This window comes from Oncorhynchus mykiss, chromosome Y, assembly GCF_013265735.2.
Source record: "Oncorhynchus mykiss isolate Arlee chromosome Y, USDA_OmykA_1.1, whole genome shotgun sequence".
NCBI lineage: Eukaryota > Metazoa > Chordata > Actinopteri > Salmoniformes > Salmonidae > Oncorhynchus > Oncorhynchus mykiss.
Window position 1 is genome coordinate 27,019,083 of NC_048593.1, and position 23,872 is coordinate 27,042,954.

At 42.5% G+C, this 23,872-nt stretch overlaps 1 protein-coding gene across 3 annotated transcripts in view; it reads left to right on the forward strand.

The window, feature by feature from the left end:
- The first annotated feature begins 1,144 nt into the window (after positions 1-1,144).
- Positions 1,145-23,872, forward strand: part of LOC110509890 (small conductance calcium-activated potassium channel protein 2-like) — a 35,988-nt gene continuing 13,260 nt past the window's right edge. The window contains exons 1-7 of one of the 3 annotated variants that reach the window (XM_036967204.1): positions 1,145-2,121; positions 2,536-2,631; positions 20,441-20,859; positions 21,245-21,386; positions 21,705-21,815; positions 21,911-21,940; positions 22,015-22,142. In XM_036967204.1, the coding sequence (XP_036823099.1) occupies positions 1,360-2,121; positions 2,536-2,631; positions 20,441-20,859; positions 21,245-21,386; positions 21,705-21,815; positions 21,911-21,940; positions 22,015-22,142 (1,688 nt within the window). In that variant the 5' untranslated portion in view covers positions 1,145-1,359. The remainder of the gene's footprint in view (positions 2,122-2,535; positions 2,632-20,440; positions 20,860-21,244; positions 21,387-21,704; positions 21,816-21,910; positions 21,941-22,014; positions 22,143-23,872) is intronic. The other 2 variants (XM_036967203.1, XM_021591076.2) reach the window with 2 other exon arrangements.

Here is a 23,872-nt window from a genome sequence, read left to right on the forward strand (position 1 = left end):
CACCTCCAACATCTTGAGTGGATCAATCGGCACATCCGCAACGCATAGGCTGCCTGCTACCGATTGAAAACAATAGACAATGGTTTTGAGTGATACCATAGCATGTGTTCTATTCTGACCGTGAACAATGTATTGTATCCTGAATAATGTAATTGTAACTCATCTGGACTAAGCAACTAGTAAACATATCACTGTCCATGTTCAAGAGTAGGCTACATGATTTGCCCTAGTAACATACACTTGATACATTGAGAGGTTTGGTTGTTAAAACATAAATTTCTTAAAAATAATAAGCTATATTATCTCCAATATATTATCTCCAATAGAGGGTTCCTGTCTGAATCGAGTGTGCCTATCCTATCCCAGGAGTGGGGCTATATTTTTTGGCTCCCAAATGTGTCCAAGTGCAGCAGATTTTTTTTTGTAGATAATGAGAGAGACACTGACACAATTTAGCTGTTCATTAGCAAAAACACAGACATTGGCATGGGTCGTTCATGGTTCCTATGGTGTTGGCGTTGCGTGTTTACCATCAACATCTTTATAGAGCCGTGACGTGCTTTCGACTGCGGTAGTCAGTTTGGAGCCAAAGAGCCCATTAAAACCCACACCGCATCCTCTGGTGACTTACCTGTGTCAGTAGGCTAGGCTACATAAAATGCACAACACTTGTTTTCATTATTATTATCTCTTACCTTCAATACCAGCCTAAAATAGTGCATGCTGATAAAAGGCATTTTAACCAGAAGAATATTGGATGATGGAAAAACAATTTCAAGCTAACATCTTTTTTAAGGCATAACATTGTTTTGGTTGTTATTTCACGAATGCAATGGCTATATGTGCATTTACAATGTAATCCAAGTTGACATTTTTTATTGGCACCCACATAGACATTGTGTACACCAAACAATATACGATATGTGTTGTTTAGCACATTTGTTTTAGTGTATGGTAGGCTACCCCACTGTTATATTATAGTGAACATCCGTGTGAACATCGGTGAGAGATCCAATGTACATGCATAGCAGTAGGCTTAGTTTAGGAGCCTATGAAATAACCTTATATTTCACCCTCAATTATGTTATTCCTCATGAGCAGTCTCACTTGTAAAGATCGTTTTCCCTCTACTGACATGCTACTTTCCTTGGGTGAATATTCGAAAAGATGTTGCAGCCTTTTCAGTGACGTCAAGACTGTTGTGTTGGTCCTGTCTATCCAATCCGAGGCATCGCTGACATTCTACAGGAGCCGAAATGGGTCTAATCTTGCACTGTAGCTGTCCTCGTTTACCCACCACAACGCCCTTCGGCGGGTGCATGGTGGTACTCGACTGCTGCTTTAAACAGCAGCACTGACATGGAAACCCCATTGCAGTTGAAGAACGATTTCTTTCAAGAGCAGCAGTTCCAGCATCACTGTAAGTACCAGCACTACTGCGGACCAGAGGAACGCTCCACTAAGCAGCGCAACCAATGCTGCACCTGCAAGAACTGTACCTGTGGTGCAAGAAAAAGCCTAGTTTTTCGCGGGACGTCGGCGATCACTCAAGGAACTTTAAGGACGCCATCCGTAACGTCTTCGAGACAAGGTTGTCAATTTAGCGTCTGTGAGTTTAAGCCCTCCAGTCATGGTAGTTCACCCAGACATCACCACCATCAGCATTGCCACAATCGGCCGCGGGGCAGCCCGAGCAGCAGCCACAAAGAGAGTAACTCGTATAACGAAATAGCCATGAGCAGCTGCAGATACAACGGCGGCGTAATGCGGCCGCTGAGCAACTTGAGCTCGTCCCGCAGAAACCTACACGAGTTTGATTCAGAGTCCCAGCCTTTACAACCAATTTCCACCGCAGATGCATCGGACACCCTAGCATCTAAACCGGAGAACAATTCGACCACCCTGATGCCTTACGCATCGGGAGACGGAGGGGGTGGATGTAACAACAGTGGCAGTAAATCGGGTAAAAAGAAGAACCAGAACATTGGGCAAAAGCTTGGACATAGAAGGGCCTTGTTTGAGAAAAGGAAGCGCCTCAGCGACTATGCTTTGATCTTTGGGATGTTTGGGATCGTTGTTATGGTTATAGAGACTGAACTCTCATGGGGAGCATATGGAAAGGTACGTTTTCAACTCAATCCCGGTACTGTGCAGTATTATCTAGGTCGGGCAAATAAATTGACTGGCATGTTGAGTGGACCAGGAAAAACAGAAAGTTTGATTTTAAAGTGCATTAAACCAATAGTAGTATAGTCGCCTTGTTTTTATTTACGAATCAAATATTTAGACAGTGAAGACTGAAGATCCCGTAAACCATGCAATCAGCTATACTTTACATGCCTGGATAGGCTCTCGATCACTTAGTCCAGGTAGGCTTACATGCTCCATTGACATAGTGACACATGGTATCCCAAGCGTTAAGAGCATTTAGACAGGGTTTACTAATTTAGCTTATTTTGTTTTCTTTTTTAAAAAGATTACAACTGTTTGTTGTATGTGTTGTTGTATTACTAATGCTATTTTTCTTTTTTGCAGGAATCCTTGTATTCATTAGCTCTAAAATGCCTGATAAGCCTTTCTACAATCATTCTTCTTGGTCTGGTTATCATATACCACGCAAGGGAGATTCAGGTAACATGGTTATTTTTCATGTCATTGTCATTCACATCCCCAGACATTAACTATGGTTATAATAGTGCCATACGTGTTATTACACATTTGCTATTTAAGTGCACAGTGCTGTCATTGCCTGTTAGTATGGTGCGAGTTTGCAGAATAATTCTATTCAAGACGTTGATGTGCTCAACCGACTTAAGTTTCAAGTTTTATTGTCACCTGCACAGGATACAGCAGGTGTAAAACAGTAAAGTAAAATGCTTAATTTGCGAGCTCTTTCCCAACAATGCACAATAAAGGTAGTGATATAGATGGGATGAAAACATGTGAAACGTGAAAGAAACATGAGAATACAATTATATACAGGTCTTATATACAGGTCTTATATACAGGTTTAGTGCAGATCCTTCAGTGACTTCAATGAGTGCAATTACTCTGAAATCAAGTGGATTATTTCCAGATTAAGGAGGCCTACATTTCCTCTTTAACAGGTGACATAATCTAATTATGGCATGAAATCATTTTACTGACATCTTGACCCATACCTTGAAAACTTAAGCTGTAAAGCGTTAAGACTTCTGGTGATTTAAAGTACTAAAAATATAGCTCTTGAAGTATAGGATTTATAAACACCTTCATGAGGTCAGGAGAAGTGTCTTACCTTATCATAACCAAAACACGATTGCTCCATTGTTTATATTTTTTCTTGTCATTGAAGACTTTATAAAACAAATAATACATTTTTATTTTGCTCTTATAGAATGTCATTCCTTTCCCACTCTTAGCCATATCAATATTTTACTATGATAGTGGCTGGCACTTGCATCTCATCTGTGTCCTGAATCTTCCAAACCTCCAGCGGTTAACTGGTCTGGATTGTCAGCTTCATTGAATAGTTCCAGCACTTGGACAAAACTACATTTTATGACCTTGCGTCAGAGCATTGTTGCATCACTCATGAGTTTTCTACCTGCAATTCACCACACATGTAGAACCATGTTGTAAAACTTTTTTTTAAAATGGTGTGCCCTCAATGGTGTTCCTCATCAAGAGGTATAGTCTGGTCAGGAATCCATTACGTTGCTCTACATGAATGAAATTGACCAGAGAAGAAATGTATTTGCCAATGCCAGGCATTTTCTATAACCTTGCTGAGGCTGCATTGGGTGGGAGGTAGCCTAGCGGTTAAAGTGTTGGGCTAGTAACTGGTAGGTCGCGAGTTCGAATCCCACTAGGCTAATTGCCTGTATCCATTAGCCTAAATGTATATTTAAGCAATAATGCCTGAGGAGGTGTGGTATATGGACAATATACCATGGCTAAGGGCTGTTCTTACGCACCGCATATACCACAAACCCCCTAAGTGCCTTATTGCTATTATAAACTGGTTACCAACTTAATTAGAGCAGTAAAATAAATATTTTGTCATACCCGTGGTATACTGTCTGATATACCACGGCTGTCAGCCAATCAGCATTCAGGGCTTGAACCAACCAGTTTATAATTAGGATTTTAAAGCCCTCGGAGGGATATCAATCATTGAAATTGCTCAACAGTAAAACATGTCTACCTTTCAAATGGCCTACTGTAAAGCTTTCCTTTCTGCATGGGATGATAGAAACATTTATTGATCATTACCATATTTTGATTCATAACAAAACCATTTACATTTCATCAGAAATGGTTCTCTGTAGTGTGAAGTGTAAACTTCCAAGATAGATGATTTCCATGGTTCTTACCTAGTTGTCAGCCCTTTGTATTTCTAGACACCAATTTGAGATTTCATGAATCAAACCATTTTCCGGACAACATCAAAGGGAAGGTATTGTGAATGACTATTGTGATTATGGAAAAAGCACAAATATGCTGAGGGTTATTTTGGCTCAGTGATTTTATTTTCAAAGTAAAATGGGTTGCAATATGTTTGTTTAAATTAGAAACATCAGATTGATACGTGTAGTTTACATTCAGTTGTTAGATTTTCATATCCTTCAGTCTTATTCAGACTGGTATATGACTCGATATCGCAATTCTAACCTTGGCTAGTGATTCTCACTTAAATTCCATATCTACTGTTTGAAGCTATATTATTACTCAACACTATCCTTCGTCACCCAGGTTGTGGCCCCACTCAATGGCTCTTTTATTGCTGCTTGCAGCTGTATCAGTAGTGGTAGTATTGGTATATCGCTCTAGCGCAGAGCTTGCACCCTATCCTGCTCTTTGTATGGGCTATTTTCCATCCTCAGTGAGATAGATTATGCATGCGCATCCATCTGTACTCACAGTTGTCTGTCAAATATAGATGCATAGTTCAGACTGAAGAGAGGTGCCCACACTCTACACTAGCTTCTTGAAAGTCATCTACTTGTCCCAACTGTATAAGCTGGAAAGAGTTGACTTCCACACCTTTCTGGGCTGCTTTGACAGTACATGGACACCCCTTTTGTTTTCAGTGTCTGAAATGTCCCAAGGTCAGTCAGAGGACATCTCCTGGACACAGACTGTCACAGGCAGGCTTAGGGGACACACATTGTACATGATAGCAAGGATTGGTGACATGGTACAGTAAAAGGATTTCTCTCCGTCTTCTCAGTGTGATGTTTCAAGGTTCAGAGACCCTCCAGACCTCTCTATGCAATTAGAAGCCATCCTCTGTTTTTCTATCCACTATTCTGGATTTAAACGTCAGCAAGCATCGACAAATGTTGTAGGATATGCTATTTCAGGTAATACAATCTGTTCAAGGTATGATACAGATGTCATATGTCTTTTGGTGACAGCTAGTAATCTATAATAATTGTGTCCTTTGTTTCCTCTGGTGGCAGGCAGCCGACTAGGGTGGTGTGTGAACTTAGCTCAGCTTGGAAGCTGGATTTGTACTCTGATTTAGATTTGTCACTGTCACTATTAAGGTTTCATATTATCAAGAGAAATGCTCTAAGCATGTCGTTTGCCCTCTCTAAGATGTTTGATTACTTTAAAAAGGACTGTGAGGGACACTTTGAAATGTGACTTTGGTTTCTCCTTGAGTTAATGTTTATTTGCCAAGAGGCTTTTATGTAAAGGCCAATACAGTGGCCATGTACAGTTTTATGTAATCACAGAAATCTACCCTTCCTTCAAATGGTTGTCATAATAATAGGTTGAGTCCCAGCTGTCAATCTGTCGTGACTAAAGTCAGCCTTGCCTAGCTTAGTGTGTGTGTGTGTGTGTGTGTGTGTGTGTGTGTGTGTGTGTGTGTGTGTGTGTGTGTGTGTATTAGAGACACCATTGTGTTACTGCAGGAGATGCTATGCGTTTCTCACAGTGAAATCTGTCCTCAACCTGAGACGTCAGACTGGAGTCAGATAGCCATTGCTGGCTGGTGACCTCAATGCTTTCACTGAACAAACAGGCTTTCAAGGACACAGATACAGTTGAAGTCGGAAGTTTACATACACCTTAGTCAAATACACTTAAAATAAGTTTTTCACCATTCCTGACATTTAATCCTAGTAAAAATTCCCTGTCTTAAGTCGGTTAGAATCACCACTTCATTTTAAGAATGTGAAATGTCAGAATAATAGTTGAGAGAATTATTTATTTCAGCTTTTATTTCTTTCATCACATTCCCAGTGGGTTAGAAGTTGACATATACTCAATTAGCATTTGGTAGCATCGCCTTTAAATTGTTTAACTTGGGTCAAACGTTTCGGGTAGCCTTCCACAAGCTTCCCACAATAAATTGGATGAATTTTGGCCCATTCCTCCTGACAGAGCTGGTGTAACTGAGTCAGGTTTGTAGGCCTCCTTGCTCGCACAAGCTTTATCAGTTCTGCCCACAATTCTATAGGATTGAGGTCAGGGCTTTGTGATGGCCACTCCAATACCACTCCAAGGTATTGGACTTTGTTGTCCAATACCTTGACTTTGTTGTCACAACTTTGGAAGTATGCTTGGGGTCATTTTCCATTTGGAAGACCCATTTGCGACCAAGCTATAACTTCCTGACTGATGTCTTGAGATGTTGCTTCAATATTTCCTCATAATTTTCCATCCTCATGATGCCATCTATTTTGTGAAGTGCACCAGTCCCTCCTGCAGCAAAGCATCCCCACAACATGATGCTTCCACCCCCGTGCTTCACTGTTGGGATAGTGTTCTTTGGCTTGCAAACCTCCCCCTTTTTCCTCCAAACATAACAAATGGTCATTATGGCCAAACAGTTCTATTTTTGTTTCATCAGACCAGAGGACATTTCTCCAACAAGTACGATCTTTGTCCCCATGTGCAGTGGCAAACCATAGTCTGGCTTTTTTTATGGTAGTTTTGGAGCAGTGGCTTCTTCCTTGCTAAGCGGCCTTTCAGGTTATGTCGATATAGGACTCGTTTTACTGTGGATATAGATACTTTTGCACCTGTTTCCTCCAGCATCTTCACAAGGTCCTTTGTTGTTGTTCTGGGATTGATTTGCACTTTTCGCACCAAAGTACATTCATCTCTAGGAGACAGAACGTGTCTCCTTCCTGAGCGGTATGATGACTGCGTGGTCCCATGGTGTTTATACTTGCGTACTATTGTTTGTACAGATGAATGTGGTACCTTCAGGCATTTGAAAATTGCTCCCAAGGATGAACCAGATTTGTGGAGGTCAACAACAAAAAATGTCTGAGGTCTTGGCTGAACTCTTTTGATTTTCCCATGATGTCAAGCAAAGAGGCACTGAGTTTGAAGGTAGGCCTTGAAATACATCCGTAGGTACACCTCCATTTGGCTCAAATCATGTCAATTAGCCTATCAGAAGCTTCTAAAGCCATGACATCATTTTCTGGAATTTTCCAAGCTGTTCAAAAGCAAAGTCAACTTAGTGTATGTAAACTTCTGACCCACTGGAATTGTGATACAGTGAATTATAAGTGAAATAATCTGTCTGTAAACAATTGTTGGAAAAATAACAAAGTAACAAATAACAAAGTAGATGTCCTAACCGACTTGCCAAAACTAGAGTTTGTTATCAATAAATTTGTGGAGCGGTTGAAAAATGAGTTTTAATGACTCCAACCTGAGTGTATGTAAACTTCTGACTTCAACTGTACTCTCTCTGTGTCTGAAATGGTTGATCATGTTTGCTACCCCATGCACTATATATGATCAGAAACATAGATGTTATATCATTTATATGAGAAACATGTCTCCAGCTAGAGCAATCCAAACAAAGAGACATTTACTTATGATATTCTCTTTTCAGATAGTTTCAGATATTTTTGAATTTCAATTAAATGCTACACTTAGAGAAACTATGATATCAAGTAATCACTTGATTTCAGATGCAATGAAAATGTAACCTACAGCTTGAGATTTACTCAGCAAAGTGGCCTCTTAGTGCCTCACTTTGAGATCATAAATAAACCATTGCATTCATTCCTTATTGGGCTGAACCTCTCAACCTAATTCCCTAATGAGATTGAGCGATTTGTTTGTCTCAGTTACAAGATATATGTTCCTATCTCCACATTACACAGATTAAATATTGAGCTGGACTCCATTAGTTATATTGAGGATTCTGAAACCAGTAACCAACCCAGTCTGCTTGAACTCCTATATGAGTGGCTGGTAGCCGAGCAGTTAGAGTGTTGCGTCATTAAATCGAAAGGTTGCTTGTTTATTTGCCCTTGAGCAAGGCACTTAACCCTAATTGCTCCAGGGTCGTTGTTGATAATGGCTGACACTGGCCATGACCTCAATCTCTGAGGGTGTCTCAGGGGGAGTTGGGATATGCAAAAAACACATTTCCAATTCACACATGTACTAATACACAGTTGTACATGTGTGAAATTGGACAAATATAAGCACCCACCTAATTATTATTATTATATGGGTGATTCAACGTAAGTGGTGTATATTGCTGTCCCACCCCCAAAAAACAATTTAAAAAACAGTTAAGTCTCCAAACTTAGAACATTTATTAACACCATGATGTGTTCTAGCTCTATCCAAGGCAATAACAAACATTTTGTTAAATAAATATAGTTCAAAGTCAGTGTTTATACACCTATTTCTATTGAGAGGTGGCTGTCCCAATCCGTGACTCCTAAACTTCATGTTTGAAAATAAAGCAATCAGTGATTTTTTTAAACACTTATTTCAATAGAACATCTTGAGTTTATCTATGATTACACTGAAAGATACTGATCTAATTATTATATATATTTTTTTTAATCTCTGAAAAATGCTGTCCCCACTTTTGATGTCACTACCGAAGCACACACTTTAAAAGACAGCAGAATGAATGTGCCTTAAGCCACAACACTACACATATCACCAGGAGATGGGATTGCAACCCTGAATCTTAATGTATTTTTAAGAGGGGTCACTACCAAAAATCTAATACAGTTGAAGTTGGAAGTTCACATACACCTTAGCCAAATGCATTTAAACTAAATTTTTCACAATTCCTGACATTTAATCCTACTAAAAAATCCCTCTCTTAGGTCAGTTAGGATCACCACTTTATTTTAAGAATGTGAAATGTCAGAATAATAGTACAGAAAATTATTTATTTCTGCTTTTATTTCTTTCATCACATTCCCAGTGGTCAGAAGTTTACACACTCAATTAGTATTTGGTAGCATTGCCTTTAAATGGTTTAACTTGGGTCAAACGTTTCGGGTAGCCTTCCACAAGCTTCCCACAGTAAGTTGGGTGAATTTTGGCCCATTCCTCCTGACAGAGCTGGTGTAACTGAGTCAGGTTTGTAGGCCTCCTTGCTCGCACACGCTTTTTCAGTTCTGCCCACAAATGTTCTATAGAAAAAAAATTGAGGTCAGGGCTTTGTGATGGCCACTCCAATAGCTTGACTTTGTTGTCCTTAAGCCATTTTGTCACAACTTTGGAAATATGCTTGGGGTCATTTTCCATTTGGAAGACCCATTTGCGACCAAGCTTTAACTTCTCGACTGATGTCTTGAGATGTTGCTTCAATATATCCACATAATTTTTCCTCCTCATGATGCCATCTATTTTGTGAAGTGCACCAGTCCCTCCTGCAGTAAAGTACCCCCACAACATGATGCTGCCACCCCCGTGCTTCACGGTTGGGATGGTGTTCTTTGGCTTGCAAGCATCCCCCTTTTTCCTCCAAACATAAGGATGGTCATTATGGCCAAAAAGTTATATTGTTGTTTCATCAGACCAGAGGACATTTCTCCAAAAAGTACGATCTTTGTCCCCATGTGCAGTAGCAAATGGTAGTCTGGCTTTTTTATGGCGGTTTTGGAGCAGTGGCTTCTTCCTTGCTGAGCGGCCTTTCAGGTTATGTCGATATAGGACTCGTTTTACTGTGGATATACATAGATACTTTTGTACCTGTTCCCTCCAGCATCTTCACTAGGTCCTTTGGTGTTGTTCTGGGATTGATTTGAGCGTTTCGCATCAAAGTACGTTCATCTCTAGGAGACAGAACGCGTCTCCTTCCTGAGCGGTATGACGGCTGTCTGGTCCCATGGTGTTAATACTTGCGTACTATTGTTTGTACAGATGAATGTGGTACCTTCAGGCATTTGACAATTGCTCTTCTTGGGTATGACACTACAAGCTTGGCACACCTGTATCAAATCAAATCAAATTTATTTATATAGCCCTTCGTACATCAGCTGATATCTCAAAGTGCTGTACAGAAACCCAGCCTAAAACCCCAAACAGCAAGCAATGCAGGTGTAGAAGCACGGTGGCTAGGAATGCTGAAAAACATCCCCACAGCATGATGCTGCCACTACCATGCTTCACCGTAGGGAGGTGCCAAGAGTTCAATCTTGGTTTCATTGGACCAGAGAATCTTGTTTCTCATGGTCTGAGAGTCCCCATTGCCTTTTGGCAAATTCCAAGCGGGCTGTCATGTGCCTTTTACTGAGGGGGGGTTTCTGTCTGGCCACTCCATAAAGGCCTGATTGGTGGAGTGCTGCAGAGATGGCCTTTTCTTCTGGAAGATCCTCCCATCCCCACAAAGGAAGTCTGGAGCTCTGCCAGAGTGACCATTTGGTTCTTGGTCACCTCCCTGACCAAGGCCCTTCTCCCCCAATTGCTCAGTTTGGCCGGGTGGCCAGCTCTAGGAAGTGTCTTGGTGGTTCCAAACTTCTTCCATTTCGAAATGATGGAGGCCACTGTGTTCTTGGGGACTTTCAATGCTGCAGGCATTTGTTGGTACCCTTCCCCAGATCTGCGCCTCGACACAATCCTGTCTCAGAGCTCTACGACAATTATTTCGACCTCATGGCTTGGTTTTTGCTCTGACATGCACTGTCAACTGTGGGACCTTATATAGACAGGTGTGTGCCTTTCCGAATCATGTCCAATCAATTGAATTTACCACAGGTGAACTCCAATCAAGTTGTAGAAGCATTTCAGGGATGATCAATGGAAACAGGATGCACCTCAGCTCAATTTTGAGTCTCATAGCAAAGGGTCTGAATATTTATGTAAGTAAGGTATTTGTTTTATATTTTATAATTGACAAAAAAAAACGTTGTTGCTTAGTCATTATGAGGGATTGTGTGTAGATTGATGAGAAGAAAAATAATTTCATAAATTTTAGAATAAAGCTGTAACGTATCAAAATGTAGAAAAACTCAATGGGTCTGAATACTTTCCGAATGCACTGTACATCTGTCCAAATGAAAGATAACCAGCCATATGTTAGCTATAGGGATTCTTTAAAGTCCAAAATAAGCCAAAATTGTCCAAAATGAAATGGTTACACCTGAAACAATTGACACCATAGAGATGGATTCTGTGACAGCCTCAATGAAGTGCCTGTGCTGTCTCCAATTTAAAGTTGCATGCTCTACCAACTGATCTACAGAAGACCAGCATGTGTGTAGTGGACAAGTGCACACTTCAGGAAAAGGTGTAGAGTATTGAGATGCATAGCCAGCAGCGGGGCTCCAACCATCCAACAGCTATTTGGCCAAAACATATTGACATCTATAATGTGTTATACTGTACTCTACTGTACCCTACTTTACAGTATTCTACTGCACTGTGCTTTACTATACTGTAACCTACTGTACTGTAGTGTAGTGTGCTCCACTACATTGTGCCCTAATTTATTGTACTCGTACTGTACGGTACTCTACTGTACAGTGCTCTACTTTACTCTACTTGAGTTTCTTACAATTGAAGAAAGGGCCCATGGACTCTTTATCTAGTGGTCTTGATCTTGAGACCACTCAAGACCACAAATTCAGTCTTTAACTTGTCATGGTCTCATGGGCCTGGATCTTGGGACCAATGTTCTGGTATAAAATCTTGGCTCCTGGATATGAACTTACTCCTTGGTTTACAAACCATAGCAAAGATTATCTATTATATTGACAAGATATTTGAGTGACTGCTCTAACAATGTAAATATATGTCCTTAGAGATGGAACGCAGATGGGAGGAGGCAAGATCAGGTGGGACCATTCTAGCCAATAAGAGGGCAGATACACGTGTGAACAACAGGCCACAGAGATAGAGGACTCATCTTTGTATCTGTGCCGTGACAGCATGGGCAGCGCCATTGAGGCTATCTACATTTTAAAGCAGGAGTTGGAATCAAAATTATTGGTTTATATAATTCCTTTCTGTTCTGTTTTAAACCTCCAAAATATTTGTTATTAAAAACATTTAGCTCCACATTAAATTACTTCCGATAGAGCAGCTTGCTTTGGATGGGGCAAGCTATTTACATGCAATTGGACAGACGAGAGAGCAAGAGAGAGTGGAGGAGGCGGCTTGCCTTGAAGCGCTGGGCATCTTATATGAATTAGGCACACATAACTATACCTACGGAGGACCAGTTCTGTATCTTTGAACTTCAGAGCTGGCTTAACGTTGAACCAACTAGCTAGCTATACTCAGCAAAAAAAAGAAAATGTCCTCTCACTGTCAACTGTGTTTATTTTCAGCAAACTTAACATGTGTAAATATTTGTATGAACATAACAAGACTCAACAACTGAGACATAAACTCAAATCAAATCAAATCAAATCAAATTTTATTTGTCACATACACATGGTTAGCAGATGTTAATGCGAGTGTAGCGAAATGCTTGTGCTTCTAGTTCCGACAATGCAGTAATAACCAACAAGTAATCTAACTAACAATTCCAAAACTACTGTCTTGTACACAGTGTAAGGGGATAAAGAATATGTACATAAGGATATATGAATGAGTGATGGTACAGAGCAGCATAGGCAAGATACAGTAGATGGTATCGAGTACAGTATGTACAAATGAGATGAGTATGTAAACAAAGTGGCATAGTTTAAAGTGGCTAGTGATACATGTATTACATAAGGATACAGTCGATGATATAGAGTACAGTATATACGTATGCATATGAGATGAATAATGTAGGGTAAGTAACATTATATAAGGTAGCATTGTTTAAAGTGGCTAGTGATATATTTACATCATTTCCCATCAATTCCCATTATTAAAGTGGCTGGAGTTGAGTCAGTGTCAGTGTGTTGGCAGCAGCCACTCAATGTTAGTGGTGGCTGTTTAACAGTCTGATGGCCTTGAGATAGAAGCTGTTTTTCAGTCTCTCGGTCCCAGCTTTGATGCACCTGTACTGACCTCGCCTTCTGGATGATAGCGGGGTGAACAGGCAGTGGCTCGGGTGGTTGATGTCCTTGATGATCTTTATGGCCTTCCTGTGACATCGGGTGGTGTAGGTGTCCTGGAGGGCAGGTAGTTTGCCCCCGGTGATGCGTTGTGCAGACCTCACCACCCTCTGGAGAGCCTTACGGTTGAGGGCGGAGCAGTTGCCGTACCAGGCGGTGATACAGCCCGCCAGGATGCTCTCGATTGTGCGTCTGTAGAAGTTTGTGAGTGCTTTTGGTGACAAGCCAAATTTCTTCAGCCTCCTGAGGTTGAAGAGGCGCTGCTGCGCCTTCTTCACAATGCTGTCTGTGTGAGTGGACCAATTCAGTTTGTCTGTGATGTGTATGCCGAGGAACTTAAAACTTGCTACCCTCTCCACTACTGTTCCATCGATGTGGATAGGGGGGTGTTCCCTCTGCTGTTTCCTGAAGTCCACAATCATCTCCTTAGTTTTGTTGACGTTGAGTGTGAGGTTATTTTCCTGACACCACACTCCGAGGGCCCTCACCTCCTCCCTGTAGGCCGTCTCGTCGTTGTTGGTAATCAAGCCTACCACTGTTGTGTCGTCCGCAAACTTGATGATTGAGTTGGAGGCGTGCGTGGCCACGCAGTCGTGGGTGAACAGGGAGTACAGGAGAGGGCTCAGAACGCACCCTTGTGGGGCCCCAGTGTTGAGGATCAGCGGGGAGGAGATGTTGTTGCCTACCCTCACCACCTGGGGGCGGCCCGTCAGGAAGTCCAGTACCCAGTTGCACAGGGCGGGGTCGAGACCCAGGGTCTCGAGCTTGATGACGAGCTTGGAGGGTACTATGGTGTTGAATGCCGAGCTGTAGTCAATGAACAGCATTCTCACATAGGTATTCCTCTTGTCCAGATGGGTTAGGGCGGTGTGCAGTGTGGTTGAGATTGCATCGTCTGTGGACCTATTTGGGCGGTAAGCAAATTGGAGTGGGTCTAGGGTGTCAGGTAGGGTGGAGGTGATATGGTCCTTGACTAGTCTCTCAAAGCACTTCATGATGACGGAAGTGAGTGCTACGGGGCGGTAGTCGTTTAGCTCAGTTACCTTAGCTTTCTTGGGAACAGGAACAATGGTGGCCCTCTTGAAGCATGTGGGAACAGCAGACTGGTATAGGGATTGATTGAATATGTCCGTAAACACACCGGCCAGCTGGTCTGCGCATGCTCTGAGGGCGCGGCTGGGGATGCCGTCTGGGCCTGCAGCCTTGCGAGGGTTAACACGTTTAAATGTCTTACTCACCTCGGCTGCAGTGAAGGAGAGACCGCATGTTTTCGTTCCCGGCCGTGTCAGTGGCACTGTATTGTCCTCAAAGCGGGCAAAAAAGTTGTTTAGTCTGCCTGGGAGCAGGACATCCTGGTCCGTGACTGGGCTGGATTTCTTCCTGTAGTCCGTGATTGACTGTAGACCCTGCCACATGCCTCTTGTGTCTGAGCCGTTGAATTGAGATTCTACTTTGTCTCTGTACTGACGCTTAGCTTGTTTGATAGCCTTGCGGAGGGAATAGCTGCACTGTTTGTATTCGGTCATGTTACCAGACACCTTCCCCTGATTAAAAGCAGTGGTTCGCGCTTTCAGTTTCACGCGAATGCTGCCATCAATCCACGGTTTCTGGTTAGGGAATGACTGAACAAGTTCCACAGACATGTGACTAACAGAAATGGAATAATGTGTCCCTGAACAAAGGGGGGTCAAAAGTAACAGTCAGTATCTGGTGTGGCCACCAGCTGCATTAAGAACTGCAGTGCATCTCCTCCTCATGGACTGCACCAGATTTGCCAGTTCTTGCTGTGAGATGTTACCCCACTCTTCCACCAAGGCACCTTCAAGTTCCCGGACATTTCTGAGGGGAATGGCCCTAGCCCTCACCCTCTGATCCAACAGGTCCCAGACGTGCTCAATGGGATTGAGATCCGGTCTCTTCGCTGGCTATGGCAGAACACTGACATTCATGTCTTGCAGGAAATCACGCACAGAAAGAGCAGTATGGCTGGTGGCATTGTCATGCTGGAGGGTCATCTCAGGATGAGCCTGCAGGAAGGGTACCACATGAGGGAGGAGGATGTCTTCCCTGTAACGCATAGCGTTGAGATTGCCTGCAATGACAACAAGCTCAGTCCAATGATGCTGCGAGACACACTGCCGCAGATGAATTGCGTTTTTGTCTCGGATTCACGTTTATCTTCGAAGGAATGAGCATTACACCGAGGCTTGTACCTTGGAGCGGGATCGATTTGGAGGTGGAGGGTCCGGGGGCAGTGTGTCATGGTCTGGGGCAGTGTGTCATGGTCTGGGGCAGTGTGTCACAGCATCATCGGACTGAGCTTGTTGTCATCGCAGGCAACAATCTCAACGCTACAGGGAAGACATCCACCTCCAAATCGATCCTGCTCCAAGGTACAGGCCTCAGTGTAACACTCATTCCTTCGAAGATAAACACAAACCTGACCATCACCCCTGGTGAGACAAAACCGCGACTCGTCAGTGAAGAGCCCTTTTTGGCAGTCCTGTCTGGTCAAGCGACGGTGAGTTTGTGCCCATAGGCGACGTTGTTGCCGGTGATGTCTGGTGAGGACCTGCGTTACAACAGGCCTACAAGCCCTCAGTCCAGCCTCTCTCAGCCTTTTGCGGACAGTCTGAGCACTGATGGAGGGATTGTGCGTTCCTGGTGTAACTCGGACAGTTGTTGTTGCCATCCTGTACCTGTCCCGCAGGTGTGATGTTCGGATGTACCGATCCTGTGCAGGCGGTGTTACACGTGGTCTGCCACTGTGAGCATGATCAGCTGTCCGTCCTGTCTCCCTGTAGTGCTGTCTTAGGCGTCTCACAGTATGGACATTGCAATTTATTGCCCTGGCCATATCTGCAGTCCTCATGCCTCCTTGCAGCATGCCTAAGGCACGTTCACGCAGATGAGCTGCGACCCTGGGCATATTTCTTTTGGTGTTTTTCAGAGTCAGTAGAAAGGCCTCTTTAGTGTCCTAGATTTTCATAACTGTGACTTTAATTGCCAACCGTCTGTAAGCTGTTAGTGTCTTAACGACCGTTCCACAGGTGCATATTCATTAATTGTTTATGGTTCATTGAACAAGCATGGGAAACAGTGTTTAAACACTTTACAATGAAGATCTGTAAAGTTATTTGCATTTTTACGAATTATCTTTGAAAGACAGGGTCTTGAGTTTAGCTAGCTAATAAGCTTGTGTATGCATAGCGCCACCAGAATTAAAATAAAAACACATCTCACCTTTTAGTAGCTATTAAATCGAATATGAAACGTGGTGTCTATAGTATCCTTAACTAGCATTGAAAGGATCATAGGACAGACTATTGTTGTAGCATTGAGGGTCTTTTAAACTTTGTAAGCCGTAAACCCCTTCAATCTAGTTTATTCTAGCAGGATATAACCTAGACAAGTTATCAATTATGTGCATATGATATACTGTAGAAAGAGACATGACTGCTGTCCTTTATTCCACATACATAATTCCAGGTTATCAGCTGCAGATGTAAGTCATACACCTCCCTCTCATAACTAGTGCTTCTGCTACTGGCATGGAATATTTAATGCTGAGAGGTAAAGAGCTCGAGTATTGTATTTCAGGTCCTCCATTACCATAATTGCTTTTACCAACCAAGTAGGCTTTCCTTATGTAACCGAGTTTTAAATGTTTAATTACATTGTTTTAAAGCAACAAACTTTCAAAACACTTTTGTCACATGAAGTTGTTGCCATTATTATTTATTAAAATGAGAGCTTTTTGTGCTGTGTGCAGACGATATTGTGTCTGAGCCGTTTTGATGGCTTAGGTCTGGGAGTAAGAAAGACGATATTGTGTCAGCTGTTTTGATGACTTAGGTCTGGGAGTAAGAAAGACGATATTGTGTCAGCTGTTTTGATGACTTAGGTCTGGGAGTAAGAAAGACGATATTGTGTCTGAGCAGTTTTGATGGCTTAGGTCTGGGAGTAAGAAAGACGATATTGTGTCTGAGCCGTTTTGATGGCTTAGGTCTGGGAGTAAGAAAGACGATATTGTGTCAGCTGTTTTGATGACTTAGGTCTGGGAGTAAGAAAGACGATATTGTGTCGGAGCCGTTTTGATGGCTTAGGTCTGGGAGTAAGAAAGACGATATTGTGTCTGAGCCGTTTTGATGACTTAGGTCTGGGAGTAAGAAAGACGATATTGTGTCTGAGCCGTTTTGATGGCTTAGGTCTGAGAGTAAGAAAGACGATATTGTGTCTGAGCTGTTTTGATGACTTAGGTCTGAGAGTAAGAAAGCGTCTGTCACAACACAGTGGAGTAACAGCTTGCGTTTCCATGTCTAAGTTACACTCCCTTGGAATGGCTTAACAAGCAGGGCTATGCCAACAGAGAGCCTGGTTAGTGTTACAACGTCTCTCAGCCTCAGAGTCTGACAGATGTCAGTGCTCTCAAGGAGCTAGATGTTGCTACGTATGGGCAAAAGCCTCTTTAGTTGTGTGCTTTAAAATGATCTTTGTGGGGGAACCTTTTAAATGTGTTGCTTTGATGAATGAATTTGGTAGAGATGTTGCGTGGGAGTGTTTTGTACACGTAACTGCTTGGAATTTCCTGCAGCTGTCTGTGGGAAGCGTTTGGCCTGCAGGTTAGCTTTAATGAGGGTGTGAAATTTGCCCGGATGTTGAAGTGGAATGTTCTTTGTGTGGCAATGTGGTGTAGGTGGCTGTAGTGTCAGTGTGCCTGTGGGATTGGAGGGCTGTAGTATGTGCAGTGCACGTGCGTGTGTGTCTGGTGTGGGTGGCACTATAGCGCAAAAATCCTGGAGGTGTACATTTGTTATTGTCAGGGTGTCCTTGAGCTAAAGATGTGGAATAAAAGCTTTCTTTGGCAGTGGGATATATATATATATATATATGTTGAATGATTCAAGATTCAACATTTTGTCATGTATTATTATCTCTAAATACATCTCATTGATCCCATTTACGCATCCAGGAATGGGACAGCACTTTTTTCCACCATCAAGGATCCTGGAGTTGTACTAAATGGGGGTTGATTGGCAGGATGTCAAGTCATCATGTGCGACTTCACCTATCTCCCAAGGTTTTGTGTTCATCAGGAAATCTGAATTATTAAACATTCTGATGTTTTTGACTGATCTGCTAACACATTTTGGCTGATATGTGATGGATTTCAGACTGCTTCGGTTTTGTGTTTGATATGAATTCATCCTGAATTTAAAATGTTCTTTAATTCTTATTTCGTGGTTCAGATCACTGTGTTGCACAGAGAGGAGCCATGGAAAAGCACATACTTTACAGGACCAATTACAGATACTCAAACAGAAGCAGGAAGAAAACGCTGTTTGAAAAGTCAGAAGAAAGATCAAAAACATATTTGCATAATCTTTCCCCCCCCCACACACCGGAGGGCCAGATGTCTCTAGACGCAGCACCATTCATTTAATCACAAAGCATCATATGATGGCTTCAGTTAAAATGTGGTTTGTCATTTGTTGTATTTTCTTTGATATTGAATGGCATATAGTCACGATGGATATACCCTAGTGAAAGAAAGCTCTCTGAAATTTGCTGACGCCAACGTTTTGTGAAATATCTCCCGCCAGTTGTGACAGCCCCATACACAACCCAAAGATCGAGGTGATTTGAGTGCAGGGAGGGAGCGGCTGAGTGCGTATTTTGGACTATCGGGATAGTGCAGACTATCGGCATTGCTTGTCAGATTGCATTTATTCCATCTGCAGAGAAGTATTTAAAAGGATGAAGAAGGAAACGCCATACCTAGTTTATCTAGATCACAAACACAGTCAGAGGTCACTCTCACTGAATGACACCGAGGGGTAGGTGGATCTGTTGGTATGGGGCAATAAGGTCATTAGTTCAGGGTAGATCGAAACATTGAATCGTGAGACCATTTTTTAAAATGTATTTATTTAACTAGGCACATCAGTTAAGAACAAATTCTTATTTACAATGTCGGCCTACCAAAAGCCATGCGGGATGGGTGCTGGGATTAAAAATATAGGACAAAACACACATCACTGCAAGAGAGACAACACAACACTACATAAAGAGAGACCTAACACAACAACATAGCATGGCAGCAAAACATGACAACACAGCATGGCAGCAGCACAACATGCTACAAACATTATTGGACATAGACAACAGCACAAAGGGCAAGAAGGTAGAGACAACAATACATCACACAAAGCAGCCACAACTGTCAGTAAGAGTGTCCATGATTGACTCTTTGAATGAAGAGATGGAGATAAAACTGTCCAGTTTAAGTATTTCTGCAGCTCGTTCCAGTCGCTAGCTGCAGCGAACTGAAAAGAGGAGCGACCCAGGGATGTGTGTGCTTTGGGGACCTTTAACAGAATGTGACTGGCAGAACGGGTGTTGTATGTGGGGGATGAGGGCTGCAGTAGATATCTCAGATAGGGGGAGTGAGGCCTAAGAGGGTTTTATAAATAAGCATCAACTAGTGGGTCTTGTGACAGGTACACAGAAATGACCAGTTTACAGAGGAGTATAGAGTGCAGTGATGTGTCCTATAAGGAGCATTGGTGGCAAATCGGATGACCGAATGGTAAAGAACCTCTAACCTGCGATCTATAAATTACATCTCCGTAGCATGGTGGAGAGCTTTAGATTGGAGTGAGAGAGATGAAGGGTGTGTAAGAGGAGACAAGTGGGAAAGGATGAGATGGAGAGGGGGTACAGCATGCATGAGTGAGTGTGTACGAGTTGGGATAGAGGAGAGTCATTAAAGGTGTTGAAATCCGTCCACATCGAAGCTCCCAGTAGAGTGGCCTATCTTCTGCTCTGTGGCCAGGCAATACGAGACCTATACCAATGTGGGAAGTGGCAGATGTTCTCATCAGTCTAATGCGTTGGAATCGGAAATGATAGCCACATGCAGGAGGTCCCATAAACTTCTGTGACAGATGTTGTGAAGAGTGTAGCGAACGCTGACAGTTAATAATTGGAATCACTGAATGCCAATCAGCCATGACAGAAACTGAAATTCCATTGACTGAGTGTGGTAGTAAAGTTTAAAGTTTTGATCAATTTAGTCTGATGCCACCATGATTCAAATGCAAGGCTGCATCTAACCAGAGCTTGTTCAGTAACCTCTGTTGGTTTCCCTCTCCCCCTCCATCCATGTTGTTATTCAGTTATTCATGGTGGACAATGCAGCAGATGACTGGAGGATAGCCATGACCTACGAGCGCATCTTCTTCATCTGCCTGGAGATCCTGGTGTGCGCCATCCACCCCATCCCAGGGAACTACACCTTCACCTGGACAGCGCGCCTGGCCTTCTCCTACACCCCGTCCAAGACGGACGCGGACGTGGACATCATCCTGTCCATCCCCATGTTCTTACGGCTGTATCTCATCGCCCGCGTCATGCTGCTCCACAGCAAGCTCTTCACAGACGCCTCGTCCCGCAGCATCGGGGCGCTTAACAAGATCAACTTCAACACACGCTTCGTCATGAAGACCCTGATGACCATCTGCCCTGGCACCGTGTTGCTGGTCTTTACCATCTCGTTGTGGATCATCGCTGCGTGGACCGTGAGGGCCTGTGAGAGGTCTGGACCTGCTGCCCTATCACAGTCACGCTATGCTGCACAAAACACTGCATGAACCATAAATAAGGCTTCATGGGTTGCTGGGGAAACAGGCGTTAACTCGTTATGCGTCATACTTTAGGCTTCCATCCAGATGTAGTGCTCCATCCACACATTCCCAGCAATACCACCATTTTGCATTTAATTCTGATTCTCTGCATGGAAATGTCAAGAGATAGACAATCATGGCCCATAGTTTACGTCTTGTTAGAAGATATGAGAATCTGTTTACACCTTATTTATATTGCACATGAATTAGGCACAGATGTTTCTATAATGTATAAGACGTTTAAGTATTTGGCAAGCTGACTCCAGTCTGACACTTATCTGGAACCTTCCATTCCAGATACCATGACAACATGGACATAACCAGCAACTTTCTAGGAGCCATGTGGTTGATATCAATCACTTTTCTAACCATTGGATATGGGGACATGGTACCCAACACTTACTGTGGAAAAGGAGTCTGTCTCCTCACTGGTATTATGGTGAGCCCTACTGCAGAAATGACATTACATTCTCATGCCACAGCTGTGCTCTCTTTTGCAGTGCTGCTTATGAGGTTATATCTTTAAATCCAGCCCTTATGTGTCTTATTACTTTTTTTAAAACCTGCCAATATTTCTTTTTTAAATCTCTGGTGGGGTGGCAGTGCGGATACATTCATATTCAGAGGATATCAGAAGTCAGAATCTGTGATTTCCTTTTTGTTTATAGCATAATTCCCTATTATTCTAATAAGGTTAAAAAACAAATGCAACTGACTAAATACAGGCAACGTGTAACAGTCTGTTTGTTCCTCCCAGGGAGCCGGCTGCACAGCCTTGGTAGTGGCTGTGGTTGCAAAGAAACTGGAGTTAACCAAAGCTGAAAAACATGTTCATAATTTTATGATGGACACCCAGCTGACAAAAAGAGTAAGGAAATACTTCACTTGCTTGTGGTTTTAAGTGTAAACATTGGAAAGGAATAAATCTCAGCTCCCCCGTTTCTCCATTGTGTTCTATTTCAGGAAGACCGAGCATGGTTGAAAATGAGTACAGTATGTTTTCCATTACATGAGTACTATTTTGTTTACCGTCAACAGTGTTTCTAACCGTGCTCTTTGTGTGCCAGGTGAAAAACACAGCTGCAAATGTACTGAGGGAGACCTGGCTCATCTACAAGAACACCAAACTTGTGAGGAAGATGGACCATGCCAGAGTCAGGAAGCACCAGAGGAAATTCCTCCAAGCCATTCATCAGTAGGTACCCTGTCTGAAACGCTGCTGGCAGTGTGGTAAATACTTATTACACACTGGTATCTGCAGTCCCACACTTTGTCATACAGTATCATAGATAATAATACAAACCTGAGATCTGAATTGTTTGACACCTGTAGCCCAAATCTGTATTTACAATGTTGACCTTCTTTCTTTTGTTGTTTCTCATTTCACTCCATTGTTTTGTAATATTGATAAGTTGGAATGGAGTCGGGAAGTATTTAGTCCCAAAACATGTCAGTAGTGCCCTAACAGCTTTTGAGAAGGAATGAATTATAGTAGCAGTCATGCTAGCTGTATTAGTATTCACTAGAATGTCTAGAAACCAACCCTCATAGGTCAATTATTTAACATCAAAGTTGACTTGGTAGTAAGAGAATTCTGATACTGTTAAATTCTATATTATAATATAATGGTGTCATAGTGGTGTTACTAGCTAAAATGTGGTAAGAATTGCAAAGTAGTCATTCAATCTTTTTATTGAAAGCAATTGACTTATTAGATCAGAAGAATGTAAAAGGACTGGGAGCTCTTTCTCAATTGCAGATAACTTATCGGCATTTAATTATTCTTTGTGCAATCCAGTATCTTCAAAACAACTCTAAACCATTTGAACCACAACCTAAACTAACCTGCCTTCTCAGTGATGACAGGAGAACTTCTCTCTGCCCACCCCCTATCTCATCCTGCATCACCATGATGTAAGGACCTGCCAGTTCTATTGCATGTCAACATGACTGTTGTGTATCTAAGATCGGAGTCAGATGTCATGCTGACCTCTGGGCCTACACATCCGTGTGGTTCCTTTAGTCCTGTATGATCAGTCAGTTACTTGTCAGGTAGTCTCTGAGACAGTCTCTGCTCTCTATCTCCAAAACCCTATTGATGTTAATGTTCTCTCTTTTTTTATAAACCTAAGCCTACTTTTACCACTGCATTCCCCACCTTTTAACTAAGCGACTGACTATCATATGAAACTCAATGAGATATTTCTTCTTTTTGAGGTCAGGTTTGGTTGAAATGATTATTATGATTAGGGTCAGATTATATTCAGATGCTACAGTGAAACTGTTATTTGTTTCGATATACTTTTCTGTGTTGTATGTTTTATCTGTGTTAACTGAACTGTGTGGTCTCCTGTGTGCAGCTTTTAATTTGCTCAAGATTATTTTTTTTATATGCATCGTATACAATGACGACATTAAAATATTTTATTCTTGAAAGGGAGTATTGGCTTCTGCAACCCCCATCCAAAATGCAGCTGTTTTATAGGCTTCTGTCATAGTTGCTCGGGCAGGGTTATTATGTCCTCGGGCTATTTGTGGTAATGACAGCATATCATGTCGACCTCCTCTTCTTTAGGACGAGCAAATAATAGGAAACCCTCAGAGTTTAGGCAGAATCTCCACAGGACCAGATTCAGCTGTAAAATGCCACTTCCACCACTTTGTTCAAGGGCATGTCCATCTCCCCTTTTGTACAGGCTCAGTAAGCCGTATGAAGAGGGAGTGGGTCTTAGCAGAGAAGTTGTGGTTCTGAGAGCACTTCCTGGTGTGTGCTAAGTCAAGTGATGCCTGTGGCCTCAGCTGCAGGGTTCAGCTCCAAGTGTGGCTTGCCTGGGTGGATGTACTCACACCGTGTGTTGGGATGAGTCAGTGGCCACATACAGGGCCTGCCTGGGAGCATGCTCATCCCTCAAGTGGAGGGCTGGA